This window comes from Scyliorhinus torazame, chromosome 18, assembly GCF_047496885.1.
Source record: "Scyliorhinus torazame isolate Kashiwa2021f chromosome 18, sScyTor2.1, whole genome shotgun sequence".
Taxonomy (NCBI): domain Eukaryota; kingdom Metazoa; phylum Chordata; class Chondrichthyes; order Carcharhiniformes; family Scyliorhinidae; genus Scyliorhinus; species Scyliorhinus torazame.
Genome location: NC_092724.1, coordinates 25157282 through 25173784, shown reverse-complemented (window position 1 = coordinate 25173784; position 16503 = coordinate 25157282). Strand labels below are relative to the sequence as shown.

The 16503-nt window shown below is 49.8% G+C and overlaps 1 protein-coding gene across 4 annotated transcripts in view; it reads right to left on the bottom strand.

The window, feature by feature from the left end:
- The window catches only part of sin3b (SIN3 transcription regulator family member B), a 456678-nt gene that overhangs the window by 20270 nt on the left and 419905 nt on the right, over window positions 1–16503 (bottom strand). For all 4 annotated transcript variants that reach the window (XM_072482405.1, XM_072482402.1, XM_072482403.1 and 1 more), the window contains 5 exons: window positions 14739–14891; window positions 13061–13189; window positions 3638–3727; window positions 2572–2690; window positions 1143–1353 (listed from right to left, as the gene is read on the bottom strand). In XM_072482405.1, coding sequence (XP_072338506.1) covers window positions 1143–1353; window positions 2572–2690; window positions 3638–3727; window positions 13061–13189; window positions 14739–14891 — 702 coding nt within the window. The remainder of the gene's footprint in view (window positions 1–1142; window positions 1354–2571; window positions 2691–3637; window positions 3728–13060; window positions 13190–14738; window positions 14892–16503) is intronic.

Here is a 16503-nt window from a genome sequence, read left to right as displayed (position 1 = left end):
GGGGAAGGTGGTTAGCACAATTGCTTTACAGCTCCAGGGTCCCAGGTTCGATTCCCGGCTTGGGTCTCTGTCTGTGCGGAGTCTGCATGTTCTCCCCGTTTGTGCGTGGGTTTCCTCCGGGTGCTCCGGTTTCCTCCCACAGTCCAAAGATGTGCAGGTTAGGTGGAGTGGCCATGATAAATTGCTGGTGCAGACTCGATGGGCAGAATGGCCTCCTTCTGCACTGTAAATTCCATGATTCTATGGGGCACACAGGCTATGGGCAAGGGGGTTGGAGATGCACACCAGGCCAACTGTGCTTCCAAATCCACAAATGTTACTGCTTGAACTTCCAGCTGCAATCACAGGAATTCATGTTTAACAGCGTGGCTTCAACCTGGATTCTTTCAAACACCAATGAGAATGGAGACTTAGAGAGAAATAGCATTCCAGAGTTTCTTTAATTGAGGGCGCTTGTTAAATACATTGAAATTGGGCAGCACGGTAGCATTGTGGTTAGCACAATTGCTTCACAGCTCCAGGGTCCCAGGTTCGATCCTGGCTTGGGTCATTGTGCGGAGTCTGCACGTTCTCCCCGTGTGTGCGTGGGTTTCCTCCGGGTGCTCCGGTTTCCTCCCACAGTCCAAAGATGTACGGGTTAGGTGGATTGGCCAAGCTAAATTGCCCTTAGTGTCCAAAATTTCCCTTAGTATTGAGTGGGGTTACTGGGTTATGGGGATAGGGTGGAGGTGTTGACCTTGGGTGGGGTGCTCTTTCCAAGAGCCGGTGCAGACTCGATGGGCCGAATGGCCTCCTTCTGCACTGTAAATTCTATGATCTATGAAATATGATTGTTCTGAGTATTAGGAACTTCAGCGTTGCAGAAAGGTAAATAATATTGGTTTTCAATGTGATCTACAAGAGATTTCATGATTCTGCTACAGACAAAATGTTTCCTTTGGTGAAGGGTTCAACTCCTGAGGAAACAAGGTTAAAGATGAAGGATAAAGTGCAAGAGAAAAGAGTTAGGACATTGAAGGAGGAAAGGAAAAACCACCCGTGGCTGTTAATCGACCTTTATTTTAAAATACCTCTAGTTTAGGTCAATGAGTAAAACATTCATAAATGCATCATTTCCACAGAGTCCGAGCAATTGTTCATACCTCCTTGCAGACTGCGGTCCGCCCACTGCATTTCGGTTGCTGGTAGGTTTTGGGTAAAGCTCTGTAACTGGATCCCAGTCTCTTACACGAGGCATAGTCGATCTCCCGGGCAATTCCATCCACTGGGCGGTCCCTCTGTAAAGGCTGTGTGAGCGAGAGCTCCCTCTGCCCCAAGAACAACTTGAAACGGGCAAAAAGCTCAGGGAATTTCCTGTTTGATTCCATGAGGTATAAATAGAGGGAGCGGGGAGGGGGAGAACCCAGTGCGGGGGGGGGGGGAGATGCGGTGGAGGTGGAGGGGGCGGGGCGCAGAGGGGGCGGGGCGCAGAGGGAGCGGGGCGCAGAGGGAGCGGGGCGCAGAGGGAGCGGGGCGCAGAGGGAGCAGTGGTGGGTGAGGGAGCAGTGGTGGGTGAGGGAGCAATAGAGGGCATAGGTGGTGTGGGGGGAATATGGAAGGAGATAGTGAAGGGTGAAAAAGTTGAGAGAAAAAAATTAAGTGTTCGTCACCTTCAGCATTCTTCTCAGGTTTTCACAGCAGAGCAGCTGGTAACATAAATCCAATGTTCCCTTCCCACATACTAAACATTCACATGTACCACAATGAAAATGTTTAACGCATTTCATAGTAGTCTCGATCTAACAGTGTGGCACAGTGGTTAGCACTGGTGCCTCACTGCGCCAGTACCCAGGTTCAATTCCAGCCTTGGGTGACTGTCTGTGTGGATTTAGCACTTTCTCCCGCTCCCCGTGACTGCGTGGGTTTCCTCCGGGTGCTCCGGTTTCATCCCACAGCTCAAAGATGTGCCGGTCAGGTGGATTGGCCATGCTAATTTACCCCTTCGTGTCCAAAAATATACAGATTAGATGGGGTTGCGGGGATAGTGAGGGGAAGTGTGTCCAGGTAGGGTACACTTTCAGAGGGTCAGTGCAAACTCGATGGTCCGAATGGCCTCCTTCAGCACTGTAGGAATTCTATGAGGCTTGTCTAAGGTATGGTCTATGGGCCCAATGCAGCCCCCAAAGCCAGGTTTCGGAATCTTGGCCAAGCAGCAAAGTTTGAATGTCTGCTTGAAGCTGCCCCTCCAATACCAGCTCGTTGAGTGATGCCAGGACGGAGCGCCAATGACGAAGCAGAAACGAGGCCCACTGGCATGCGGGGGGTGGAGGGCGCGCGCCGGTAGTTAAGCTAGCAATCTCATACAGATGTAAAAGGAGTTTCAATTCAAAACATGCACATTATGAAGTTGAGTCCATTCATGGTGTTGTGTACTCAGCACTGAGGTGAGACATCAGCAAGCATTCATCGTGCATTCTACAAGTTTCTAAGTGAAGCTATGAATGAAAATGTTGACGGAGAATGGACACTTTCAGCTTTTGCTCGGAGTGAGTGAAGAAGCTCAGAGTGAGTGAACAAGCTGAACTGACTTACCCCAGGAATGGAGTAACCAACTGGAGAAGCTCAGAGCCAGAAACCACCTCCTGGTTGAACAGGGCGATGCAGCGCAGGAAATTCTCATATACCTCCTGGCTCTTCAGAATCCTACGTACCTGAGGGAAGAGAAAATTCAGCAGGGCAATCAGGGAGTCCTATATTCCTCACCCAACAGCATTACTGGAGGAGCATTCCTGCGTTCAGCTTAAACAGGGACTGGGTGATGGTATCTGACACAGCTAATGAGCAAACTGACTGAACAATGTCCCGGTTACCAGCTCAATGTCACTGTCTACGAGTGATTCAGTTCAGTGATCAGCAGCACCCACGGCAGAAATACTGCCCTCCCCACAGAAAGCTGCCACACAGTAAAAGCCGACTGGAATATAAAACATCAGACGTACAGACAGCAAGCCTTTGGCTCCTCGAAAGAGATTCCACCCCCCACCCCCTGCTCTCTCTCCACAGCCCTGTAAATTCTCCTTTGCAAGTTCCTATTGAATCCTCTTCCCACTGCCTTTTCAGGCAGCACTATCCAGGTCACACCTCTGCGGCCAAATACATTCTCCTAATCTCCCCTTCTGGTTCTTTTGTTAATTACCTCTAATCTGCTACCAACCCTCCTGTTGGCAGAAACATGTTTGCAGTATTTGCTTGATCAAATATCTGAATATATCTACTAACTCTATTGAATCCCCTCTTAACTTTCTCTGCTCGAAGGAGATCAAACCCCAGCTTCTCCTCATCACTGGACTCACCCCTGATACCAAACTAGAAAATCTCCACTGCATCCGCTCTAAGGCCTTGACCGGCTTTCTGATGCCCACAACTGGACTTGTTACTCCAGCTGGGGCCTTAACACTGATCTAAGGTTTCGCATAACTTTCTTGCTTTTGTACTAAATTCGCCAATAAATGAAACCTAACTGGAATAGCCTTCTCAATATCTTCCTTCACCTTCAAAGATTTGTGTACTTATACACCCGCTGTCTCTCTGGTCCTGCAGCCACCTTAACGTGGGAGAATGAAAAGCAGCCAATGCCCACGCACAGTCAGCTACTCACTCTGTCAAAGAAGCTGAACTCTCGAAGGGTGCCATGCTTTCCTGCGGAGGCCAGTGACCGGTCCTTCACGCTCGACAACTTTAGCTTTTTCTGAAAAACATTTAAATAAAGACAGCTGTGATCAAAAGATAAACACAGTAGTCAGTGAGGGCTGCACCACCAAAGCTATTACTGCCATGTGTTCAAGCACTAACACTGGCTGATCAGAGAGGGATAAAAATCGGAAGGGCCTTGCGGACCAGGTATCCGTGAAGATACAACCAGCCCTAGAGTACTACATTCAATGGACAGCATAAACTAAATAAGTTCTCAAAATAATTCAGAATAATTACTTGGCAACACACTTACAGAACCAAAATTATGGAAGAGGAAGATTATCCCAACCTTACATAGTTAATAACCTGGACATAACTTATCTTCCATTCAAACTGGTCTGTATCTAACCCCGTGCTGTACCTGTCCTGGGAGTGTTTGATGGGGACAGTGTAGAGGGAGCTTTACTCTGTATCTAACCCCGTACTGTACCTGTCCTGGGAGTGTTTGATGGGGACAGTGGAGAGGGAGCTTTACTCTGTATCTAACCCCGTGCTGTACCTGTCCTGGGAGTGTTTGATGGGAACAGTGTAGAGGGAGCTTTACTCTGTATCTAGCCCCGTGATGTACCTGTCCAGGTGATTGGTGGCACGGTAGCATAGTGGTTAGCACAATTGCTTCACAGCTCCAGGGTCCCAGGTTAGATTCCCGGCTTGGGCACTGTCTGTGCGGAGTCTGCACGTTCTCCACGTGTCTGCGTGGGTTTCCTCCGGGTGCTCCGGTTTCCTCCCACAGTCCAAAGATGTGCAGGTTAGGTGGATTGGCCATGATAAATTGCCCTTAGTGTCCAAAAGGGGTAGATAGAGTTACTGGGTTACAGGGATAGGGTGGAGGAGTGGGCTTAGATAGGGTGCCCTTTCCAAGGGCCGGTGCAGACTCGATGGGCCGAATGGCCTCCTTCTGCACGGTAAATTCTATGAAATTAGTACCATCAGTACCTGGGAGTGTTTGATGGCGACAGTGTAGAGGAGATTCACTCTGTATCTAATCCCATGCTGTACCTGTCCTGGGAGTGTTTGATGGGTACACTGTAGAGGGCGATTCATTCTGTATGTAACCCTGCGCTGACCTGACCTGCGAGTGTATGGTAGGGACAGCGTAGAGAGAGATTTACTCTGTATCTAACCCCGTGTTGTACCTGTCCTGGGAGGTTTGATGGGGACAGTGTTGAGGGAACATTACTCTGTATCTAACCCCGTGCTGTACCTGTCCTGGGAATGTTTGATGGGGACAGTGTAGAGGGAGGTTTACTCTGTATCTAGCCCCGTGCTGTACCTGCCCTGGGAGTGTTTGATGGGGACAGTGCAGAGGGAGCTTTACTCTGTATCTAACCCTGTGCTGTACCTGTCTTGGGACTGTTGATGGGGACAGTGTAGAGGGAGCTTTACTCTGTATCTAACCCCGTGCTGTACCTGTCCTGGGAGTGTTTGGTGGGGACAGTGTAGAGGGAGCTTTACTCTGTATCTAACCCCGTGCTGTACCTGTACTGGGAGTGTTTGATGGGGACAGTGTAGAGGGAGCTTTACTCTATTTCTAACCCCGTGCTGTACCTGTCCTGGGAGTGTTTGATGGGGACAGTGTAGAGGGAGCTTTACTCTGTATCTAACCCCGTGCTGTACCTGTCCTGGGAGTGTTTGATGGGGCCAGTGTAGAGGGAGCTTTACTCTGTATCTAACCCTGTGCTGTACCTGTCTTGGGAGTGTTGATGGGGACAGTGTAGAGGGAGCTTTACTCTGTATCTAACCCCGTGCTGTACCTGTCCTGGGAGTGTTTGGTGGGGACAGTGTAGAGGGAGCTTTACTCTGTATCTAACCCCGTGCTGTACCTGTTCTGGGAGTGTTTGATGGGGACAGTGTAGAGGGAGCTTTACTCTATATCTAACCCCGTGCTGTACCTGTCCTGGGAGTGTTTGATGGGGACAGTGTAGAGGGAGCTTTACTCTGTATCTAACCCCGTGCTGTACCTGTCCTGGGAGTGTTTGATGGGGACAGTGTAGAGGGAGCTTTACTCTGTATCTAGCCCCGTGATGTACCTGTCCAGGTGATTGGTGGCACGGTAGCATAGTGGTTAGCACAATTGCTTCACAGCTCCAGGGTCCCAGGTTAGATTCCCGGCTTGGGCACTGTCTGTGCGGAGTCTGCACGTTCTCCACGTGTCTGCGTGGGTTTCCTCCGGGTGCTCCGGTTTCCTCCCACAGTCCAAAGATGTGCAGGTTAGGTGGATTGGCCATGATAAATTGCCCTTAGTGTCCAAAAGGGGTAGATAGAGTTACTGGGTTACAGGGATAGGGTGGAGGAGTGGGCTTAGATAGGGTGCCCTTTCCAAGCGCCGGTGCAGACTCGATGGGCCGAATGGCCTCCTTCTGCACGGTAAATTCTATGAAATTAGTACCATCAGTACCTGGGAGTGTTTGATGGCGACAGTGTAGAGGAGATTCACTCTGTATCTAATCCCATGCTGTACCTGTCCTGGGAGTGTTTGATGGGTACACTGTAGAGGGCGATTCATTCTGTATGTAACCCTGCGCTGACCTGACCTGCGAGTGTATGGTAGGGACAGCGTAGAGAGAGATTTACTCTGTATCTAACCCCGTGTTGTACCTGTCCTGGGAGGTTTGATGGGGACAGTGTTGAGGGAACATTACTCTGTATCTAACCCCGTGCTGTACCTGTCCTGGGAATGTTTGATGGGGACAGTGTAGAGGGAGGTTTACTCTGTATCTAGCCCCGTGCTGTACCTGCCCTGGGAGTGTTTGATGGGGACAGTGTAGAGGGAGCTTTACTCTGTATCTAACCCTGTGCTGTACCTGTCTTGGGACTGTTGATGGGGACAGTGTAGAGGGAGCTTTACTCTGTATCTAACCCCGTGCTGTACCTGTCCTGGGAGTGTTTGGTGGGGACAGTGTAGAGGGAGCTTTACTCTGTATCTAACCCCGTGCTGTACCTGTACTGGGAGTGTTTGATGGGGACAGTGTAGAGGGAGCTTTACTCTATATCTAACCCCGTGCTGTACCTGTCCTGGGAGTGTTTGATGGGGACAGTGTAGAGGGAGCTTTACTCTGTATCTAACCCCGTGCTGTACCTGTCCTGGGAGTGTTTGATGGGGCCAGTGTAGAGGGAGCTTTACTCTGTATCTAACCCTGTGCTGTACCTGTCTTGGGAGTGTTGATGGGGACAGTGTAGAGGGAGCTTTACTCTGTATCTAACCCCGTGCTGTACCTGTCCTGGGAGTGTTTGGTGGGGACAGTGTAGAGGGAGCTTTACTCTGTATCTAACCCCGTGCTGTACCTGTCCTGGGAGTGTTTGATGGGGACAGTGTAGAGGGAGCTTTACTCTGTATCTAACCCCGTGCTGTACCTGTCCTGGGAGTGTTTGATGGGGACAGTGTAGAGGGAGCTTTACTCTGTATCTAGCCCCGTGATGTACCTGTCCAGGTGATTGGTGGCACGGTAGCATAGTGGTTAGCACAATTGCTTCACAGCTCCAGGGTCCCAGGTTAGATTCCCGGCTTGGGCACTGTCTGTGCGGAGTCTGCACGTTCTCCACGTGTCTGCGTGGGTTTCCTCCGGGTGCTCCGGTTTCCTCCCACAGTCCAAAGATGTGCAGGTTAGGTGGATTGGCCATGATAAATTGCCCTTAGTGTCCAAAAGGGGTAGATAGAGTTACTGGGTTACAGGGATAGGGTGGAGGAGTGGGCTTAGATAGGGTGCCCTTTCCAAGGGCCGGTGCAGACTCGATGGGCCGAATGGCCTCCTTCTGCACGGTAAATTCTATGAAATTAGTACCATCAGTACCTGGGAGTGTTTGATGGCGACAGTGTAGAGGAGATTCACTCTGTATCTAATCCCATGCTGTACCTGTCCTGGGAGTGTTTGATGGGTACACTGTAGAGGGCGATTCATTCTGTATGTAACCCTGCGCTGACCTGACCTGCGAGTGTATGGTAGGGACAGCGTAGAGAGAGATTTACTCTGTATCTAACCCCGTGTTGTACCTGTCCTGGGAGGTTTGATGGGGACAGTGTTGAGGGAACATTACTCTGTATCTAACCCCGTGCTGTACCTGTCCTGGGAATGTTTGATGGGGACAGTGTAGAGGGAGGTTTACTCTGTATCTAGCCCCGTGCTGTACCTGCCCTGGGAGTGTTTGATGGGGACAGTGTAGAGGGAGCTTTACTCTGTATCTAACCCTGTGCTGTACCTGTCTTGGGACTGTTGATGGGGACAGTGTAGAGGGAGCTTTACTCTGTATCTAACCCCGTGCTGTACCTGTCCTGGGAGTGTTTGGTGGGGACAGTGTAGAGGGAGCTTTACTCTGTATCTAACCCCGTGCTGTACCTGTACTGGGAGTGTTTGATGGGGACAGTGTAGAGGGAGCTTTACTCTATATCTAACCCCGTGCTGTACCTGTCCTGGGAGTGTTTGATGGGGACAGTGTAGAGGGAGCTTTACTCTGTATCTAACCCCGTGCTGTACCTGTCCTGGGAGTGTTTGATGGGGCCAGTGTAGAGGGAGCTTTACTCTGTATCTAACCCTGTGCTGTACCTGTCTTGGGAGTGTTGATGGGGACAGTGTAGAGGGAGCTTTACTCTGTATCTAACCCCGTGCTGTACCTGTCCTGGGAGTGTTTGGTGGGGACAGTGTAGAGGGAGCTTTACTCTGTATCTAACCCCGTGCTGTACCTGTCCTGGGAGTGTTTGATGGGGACAGTGTAGAGGGAGCTTTACTCTATATCTAACCCCGTGCTGTACCTGTCCTGGGAGTGTTTGATGGGGACAGTGTAGAGGGAGCTTTACTCTGTATCTAACCCCGTGCTGTACCTGTCCTGGGAGTGTTTGATGGGGACAGTGTAGAGGGAGCTTTACTCTGTATCTAGCCCCGTGATGTACATGTCCAGGTGATTGGTGGCACGGTAGCATAGTGGTTAGCACAATTGCTTCACAGCTCCAGGGTCCCAGGTTAGATTCCCGGCTTGGGCACTGTCTGTGCGGAGTCTGCACGTTCTCCACGTGTCTGCGTGGGTTTCCTCCGGGTGCTCCGGTTTCCTCCCACAGTCCAAAGATGTGCAGGTTAGGTGGATTGGCCATGATAAATTGCCCTTAGTGTCCAAAAGGGGTAGATAGAGTTACTGGGTTACAGGGATAGGGTGGAGGAGTGGGCTTAGATAGGGTGCCCTTTCCAAGGGCCGGTGCAGACTCGATGGGCCGAATGGCCTCCTTCTGCACGGTAAATTCTATGAAATTAGTACCATCAGTACCTGGGAGTGTTTGATGGCGACAGTGTAGAGGAGATTCACTCTGTATCTAATCCCATGCTGTACCTGTCCTGGGAGTGTTTGATGGGTACACTGTAGAGGGCGATTCATTCTGTATGTAACCCTGCGCTGACCTGACCTGCGAGTGTATGGTAGGGACAGCGTAGAGAGAGATTTACTCTGTATCTAACCCCGTGTTGTACCTGTCCTGGGAGGTTTGATGGGGACAGTGTTGAGGGAACATTACTCTGTATCTAACCCCGTGCTGTACCTGTCCTGGGAATGTTTGATGGGGACAGTGTAGAGGGAGGTTTACTCTGTATCTAGCCCCGTGCTGTACCTGCCCTGGGAGTGTTTGATGGGGACAGTGTAGAGGGAGCTTTACTCTGTATCTAACCCTGTGCTGTACCTGTCTTGGGACTGTTGATGGGGACAGTGTAGAGGGAGCTTTACTCTGTATCTAACCCCGTGCTGTACCTGTCCTGGGAGTGTTTGGTGGGGACAGTGTAGAGGGAGCTTTACTCTGTATCTAACCCCGTGCTGTACCTGTACTGGGAGTGTTTGATGGGGACAGTGTAGAGGCAGCTTTACTCTATATCTAACCCCGTGCTGTACCTGTCCTGGGAGTGTTTGATGGGGACAGTGTAGAGGGAGCTTTACTCTGTATCTAACCCCGTGCTGTACCTGTCCTGGGAGTGTTTGATGGGGCCAGTGTAGAGGGAGCTTTACTCTGTATCTAACCCTGTGCTGTACCTGTCTTGGGAGTGTTGATGGGGACAGTGTAGAGGGAGCTTTACTCTGTATCTAACCCCGTGCTGTACCTGTCCTGGGAGTGTTTGGTGGGGACAGTGTAGAGGGAGCTTTACTCTGTATCTAACCCCGTGCTGTACCTGTCCTGGGAGTGTTTGATGGGGACAGTGTAGAGGGAGCTTTACTCTGTATCTAACCCTGTGCTGTACCTGTCTTGGGAGTGTTGATGGGGACAGTGTAGAGGGAGCTTTACTCTGTATCTAACCCCGTGCTGTACCTGTCCTGGGAGTGTTTGGTGGGGACAGTGTAGAGGGAGCTTTACTCTGTATCTAACCCCGTGCTGTACCTGTCCTGGGAGTGTTTGATGGGGACAGTGTAGAGGGAGCTTTACTCTGTATCTAACCCCGTGCTGTACCTGTCCTGGGAGTGTTTGATGGGGACAGTGTAGAGGGAGCTTTACTCTGTATCTAGCCCCGTGATGTACCTGTCCAGGTGATTGGTGGCACGGTAGCATAGTGGTTAGCACAATTGCTTCACAGCTCCAGGGTCCCAGGTTAGATTCCCGGCTTGGGCACTGTCTGTGCGGAGTCTGCACGTTCTCCACGTGTCTGCGTGGGTTTCCTCCGGGTGCTCCGGTTTCCTCCCACAGTCCAAAGATGTGCAGGTTAGGTGGATTGGCCATGATAAATTGCCCTTAGTGTCCAAAAGGGGTAGATAGAGTTACTGGGTTACAGGGATAGGGTGGAGGAGTGGGCTTAGATAGGGTGCCCTTTCCAAGGGCCGGTGCAGACTCGATGGGCCGAATGGCCTCCTTCTGCACGGTAAATTCTATGAAATTAGTACCATCAGTACCTGGGAGTGTTTGATGGCGACAGTGTAGAGGAGATTCACTCTGTATCTAATCCCATGCTGTACCTGTCCTGGGAGTGTTTGATGGGTACACTGTAGAGGGCGATTCATTCTGTATGTAACCCTGCGCTGACCTGACCTGCGAGTGTATGGTAGGGACAGCGTAGAGAGAGATTTACTCTGTATCTAACCCCGTGTTGTACCTGTCCTGGGAGGTTTGATGGGGACAGTGTTGAGGGAACATTACTCTGTATCTAACCCCGTGCTGTACCTGTCCTGGGAATGTTTGATGGGGACAGTGTAGAGGGAGGTTTACTCTGTATCTAGCCCCGTGCTGTACCTGCCCTGGGAGTGTTTGATGGGGACAGTGTAGAGGGAGCTTTACTCTGTATCTAACCCTGTGCTGTACCTGTCTTGGGACTGTTGATGGGGACAGTGTAGAGGGAGCTTTACTCTGTATCTAACCCCGTGCTGTACCTGTCCTGGGAGTGTTTGGTGGGGACAGTGTAGAGGGAGCTTTACTCTGTATCTAACCCCGTGCTGTACCTGTACTGGGAGTGTTTGATGGGGACAGTGTAGAGGGAGCTTTACTCTATATCTAACCCCGTGCTGTACCTGTCCTGGGAGTGTTTGATGGGGACAGTGTAGAGGGAGCTTTACTCTGTATCTAACCCCGTGCTGTACCTGTCCTGGGAGTGTTTGATGGGGCCAGTGTAGAGGGAGCTTTACTCTGTATCTAACCCTGTGCTGTACCTGTCTTGGGAGTGTTGATGGGGACAGTGTAGAGGGAGCTTTACTCTGTATCTAACCCCGTGCTGTACCTGTCCTGGGAGTGTTTGGTGGGGACAGTGTAGAGGGAGCTTTACTCTGTATCTAACCCCGTGCTGTACCTGTCCTGGGAGTGTTTGATGGGGACAGTGTAGAGGGAGCTTTACTCTATATCTAACCCCGTGCTGTACCTGTCCTGGGAGTGTTTGATGGGGACAGTGTAGAGGGAGCTTTACTCTGTATCTAACCCCGTGCTGTACCTGTCCTGGGAGTGTTTGATGGGGACAGTGTAGAGGGAGCTTTACTCTGTATCTAGCCCCGTGATGTACCTGTCCAGGTGATTGGTGGCACGGTAGCATAGTGGTTAGCACAATTGCTTCACAGCTCCAGGGTCCCAGGTTAGATTCCCGGCTTGGGCACTGTCTGTGCGGAGTCTGCACGTTCTCCACGTGTCTGCGTGGGTTTCCTCCGGGTGCTCCGGTTTCCTCCCACAGTCCAAAGATGTGCAGGTTAGGTGGATTGGCCATGATAAATTGCCCTTAGTGTCCAAAAGGGGTAGATAGAGTTACTGGGTTACAGGGATAGGGTGGAGGAGTGGGCTTAGATAGGGTGCCCTTTCCAAGGGCCGGTGCAGACTCGATGGGCCGAATGGCCTCCTTCTGCACGGTAAATTCTATGAAATTAGTACCATCAGTACCTGGGAGTGTTTGATGGCGACAGTGTAGAGGAGATTCACTCTGTATCTAATCCCATGCTGTACCTGTCCTGGGAGTGTTTGATGGGTACACTGTAGAGGGCGATTCATTCTGTATGTAACCCTGCGCTGACCTGACCTGCGAGTGTATGGTAGGGACAGCGTAGAGAGAGATTTACTCTGTATCTAACCCCGTGTTGTACCTGTCCTGGGAGGTTTGATGGGGACAGTGTTGAGGGAACATTACTCTGTATCTAACCCCGTGCTGTACCTGTCCTGGGAATGTTTGATGGGGACAGTGTAGAGGGAGCTTTACTCTGTATCTAACCCCGTGCTGTACCTGTCCTGGGAGTGTTTGATGGGGACAGTGTAGAGGGAGCTTTACTCTGTATCTAACCCTGTGCTGTACCTGTCTTGGGACTGTTGATGGGGACAGTGTAGAGGGAGCTTTACTCTGTATCTAACCCCGTGCTGTACCTGTCCTGGGAGTGTTTGGTGGGGACAGTGTAGAGGGAGCTTTACTCTGTATCTAACCCCGTGCTGTACCTGTCCTGGGAGTGTTTGATGGGGACAGTGTAGAGGGAGCTTTACTCTATATCTAACCCCGTGCTGTACCTGTCCTGGGAGTGTTTGATGGGGACAGTGTAGAGGGAGCTTTACTCTGTATCTAGCCCCGTGCTGTACCTGTCCTGGGAGTGTTTGATGGGGACAGTGTAGAGGGAGCTTTACTCTGTATCTAACCCCGTGCTGTACCTGTCCTGGGAGTGTTTGATGGGGACAGTCTAGAGGGAGCTTTACTCTGTATCTAACCCTGTACTGTACCGATCCTGGGAGTGTTTGGTGTGATGTTGCAACTTACAGATCTCAGCTTGATGAGCACAAGGTTTAAACAAATCATAGGCAAGTTCTGGACTCTCTAACTGTGCCATCCCTGTATTAACGGCAATCTGGGCTCTTGTCACAAGACTGATAAGATCCCTTCCCAATGCTTTCAGCAGTTGCAGAGAGTGTGTTTACCTTGAAGGGAGGAGGCACCTGGGGCAGGAGTGCTGGCCTCAAACGTTTCTTGCTTTGAGTGTGTTTCGATCCATCTTCGTCATCGGCAGTTTTACTCTCGTCCTTTTCAGATGCAGCATTGCCAGTGAACTGAAAATCAAACGGGAAACTTCAATCCTCAGTCCCTCAGTAATAGATGCAGACTGCGACGCTGTCATAGAGGCTAGATAGATAACAAACAATTCCTCCTCTGCCCCGTCAACTCCGCTCCTTCGATTCTGTCACTCACAACCTGGCTCATTTTGCAGGATTCCCTCATTTCTTTTCATTCATTCAGGCGATGTGAGCATCGCTGGCAAGGTCAGCCTTCAGTGTCCATCCATATGCGTCCTTGAGAAACTGGGGCGAACATGCCTTTTTGAATATAACTCAGCGGCCTGCTCGGTCATTTCCCAGGGCAAAGAGTCAACCACATTACTGTGCATCTGGAGCAACATGTAGGCCAGATCAGGTAAGGATGGCAGATTTTCTTCCCCAAAGGACATTAGTGAACCAGAAAGGTTTTTAGGCAATCCATTAATTCCATAGTCATCATCAGCGAGAATGAATTTTTATTCTAGATTGATATAATTAATTTAAATCAAATTCCCCAGCTGCCATGTCTCTAAATATGAGCTTCTGGATTATTAGCCCCTCTCTTACTCTCTATCCTTAAAAATGTAGGTGGGCTTTTGGCTTAATTATTTCAACTGCAGGATGCATTGGCGACAATGTAGCACTCCCTCAGTCCTGCACCGGACACTCGGCTTGGATGAGAGGCCGAAACATCCTGGAGTAGGATTCCAGCTGTCAATCTTTAGGCCTGGTGAGAGAGCAGCCCAGACAGGCCAACAAGAAGCACTGACTTCTTCCGTAGAACTGCTTTAAAAACTCCCATCAACAAGATGGAGAAGTCCACGGGAATAAACTCTGGCACAGTCAGGCATAGCAAGCAGGAAGTCTGCCTCCTCAAAAGCCTGTAGAAGAAGCTGACAACTAAGGGCAGCAAGGTAGCACAGTGGTTAGCACTGTTGCGTTACATCGCCAGGGTCCCAGGTTCGATTCCCGGCTTGGGTCACTGCCTGTGCGGAGTCTGCACGTTCTCCCCGTGTGTGCGTGGGTTTCCTCCGGGTGCTCCGGTTTCCTCCCACAAGTCCCAAAAGACGTGCTGTTAGGTGAATTGGACATTCTGAATTCTCCCTCCGTGTACCCGAACAGGTGCCGGAGTGTGGCAACTAGGGGCTTTTCACAGTAACTTTTTTGCAATGTTAATATAAGTCTGCTTGTGACAATAATAAAGATTATTATTAATTAACTGCATCACCGTGACAGAGTTGGGAGAAAAAGATTTCAATTTCAAATAAGAGCTTCTCGGGACCCAAGTTTTCACTGAATCTTCAATTCCTGGAGCCCCCAGAGCAATCCTGGAGGTTTAGTAACTCCACCGTTTCGGTTGATAGCAGGGCCAGGCAGGCCAGTGGTGTTACGCCTGAGCTTCACGTACAGTCTTATCAAATTCTTGCTTTTACAGGGAGTGGCTTCTTCCTATGAATTACAGAATTGTTACCGGCCGCAAGCTCCGCGACCCTTCTGACTCCTGCCCACGACACACACTTTGAAAAACCTTGGTCTAATTCATCATCGCCCGTTTGCTACATACCAGGGATCGCTTGGCGTCTGGGAGAAACTGGCCAAATTCAGTCAGCAGATCCTCCTGGCCTCGGAACAGGTTGGCAACTTTCGCAAAGACTTCATCCTCGGTCATTCCACAGTAAGGCTTCCCCTTCGTATCCTTCACTATCAGCTGCTCCTTCTAACAAGGCACAAGGTATAGCATGAGGGAGGCTATGCTGTCACAGGCTGCAAAGCAAATCTCCATTGATACCAGAAGCACGTCCCTCCCAATTCTGAGACATTCTATTCTCTGCACCGTCTGAGCTTTCTGACATTCCACGTGTGATGGATGTAGAAATTTCAGATTGATTGTATTCTATGTATTTGGTGCAGTAAGGGATAAAAGCGTTGGTTAATGTGTGACTGCTGCAGTCATGCCGTTACAAATCCTGGTTTGCAAGCTGCCAGACTTTGTGGCTACAAGAGGTGCAATTAAAGCATTGCAAAAGTTGGGCTAATGGAGTTTTGGGGAGTAGATAATTAGAGACACTGTGTTTAGTTTTAGTAAAATTATGTAGTTAATTAGAGGAGCCAGGGCAAAAGCAGTCAGGTGCTGAGGTTGTTGTTTAAAGAAGCTTGGTTTTGGGTCGGGATGTGAACAGAGAAGAAGCTGTGCTCTCTTTACAGTGAGGTTAGATCGGTCTGTGGACTAGCAGTTTCTGGAAAAAAAGTCAGTTAAGGATTTGACTGTGCACAGACCAGCAGCTGATCTCAAGACAGTAAGCTAATGATTTTCCTGTGACCAGGATAGGAGCAGTTTCTGGAAAGGCTGACAGATTAACCAGGAGCTCGACTCAGACAAGAGTCGGCAGGTGTTTCCTGAAGGATCTCTCTATATCCAAGACATCTCTTTACAGCAAATATTCCTGAGTCTGCTGACGGTATTTAAAAGTGAATTTCGACCAGAGATGGGAATTGTTTGAATTGAGATAAATATAGCAGTTAAGGGCTATTGTGTCATTGTATTGTTAAGCATTGTTTAAGTCGTCATTAAAAGCTATTTGTTTTTACAATGTTAAAATTATTAATACTGTGTTAGTAAAAAAGTTTTAAAAAATAAATTTAGAGTACCCAAATCATTTTTTCCAATTAAGGGGCAATTTAGCGTGATCAATCCACCTACACTGCACATCTTTGGGTCGTGGGGGCGAAACCCACGCAACATGGGGAGAATGTGCAAACTCCACATGGACAGTGTCCCAGGGCCGGGTTCGAACCTGGGACGTCAGCGCCGTGAGGCAGCAGTGCTAACCACTGCGCCACTGTGCTGCCCTATAATAAAGTTTGTTTTAACATACCATAGCCCTGTCAAATCAGTGAAGTACCTTTCCTATCACGCAGTGTTACAAATTAAATAAAATATTGGGGATTCTGTCCGGTATCCTAGCCACTGTTGGGGTCTGGTCTGGGATCCTAATACTCAGAATATACAACACAGAAACAGGCCATTCAGCCAAACTAGTCCATGCTAGTGCTTATGAGTCTCATCCCACTCTAATCGTTATCTGACCAGACCAACATATCCTTATTCTTTCCCTCTCATGTGTTTATCCAGCTTCACCTTGCATATATCAACAATATCTATACATTCACCTCGACCACTCTCTCTGGGAGTGAGTTTCACTCCCACCCACTCCCTCTGGGAGCAAGTTACGAACTCACCCACTCCCTCTGGGAGCGAGTGTCACACTCACCCACTCCCTATGGGAGCGAGTGTCACACTCACCCACTCCCTCTGGGAGCGAGTGTCA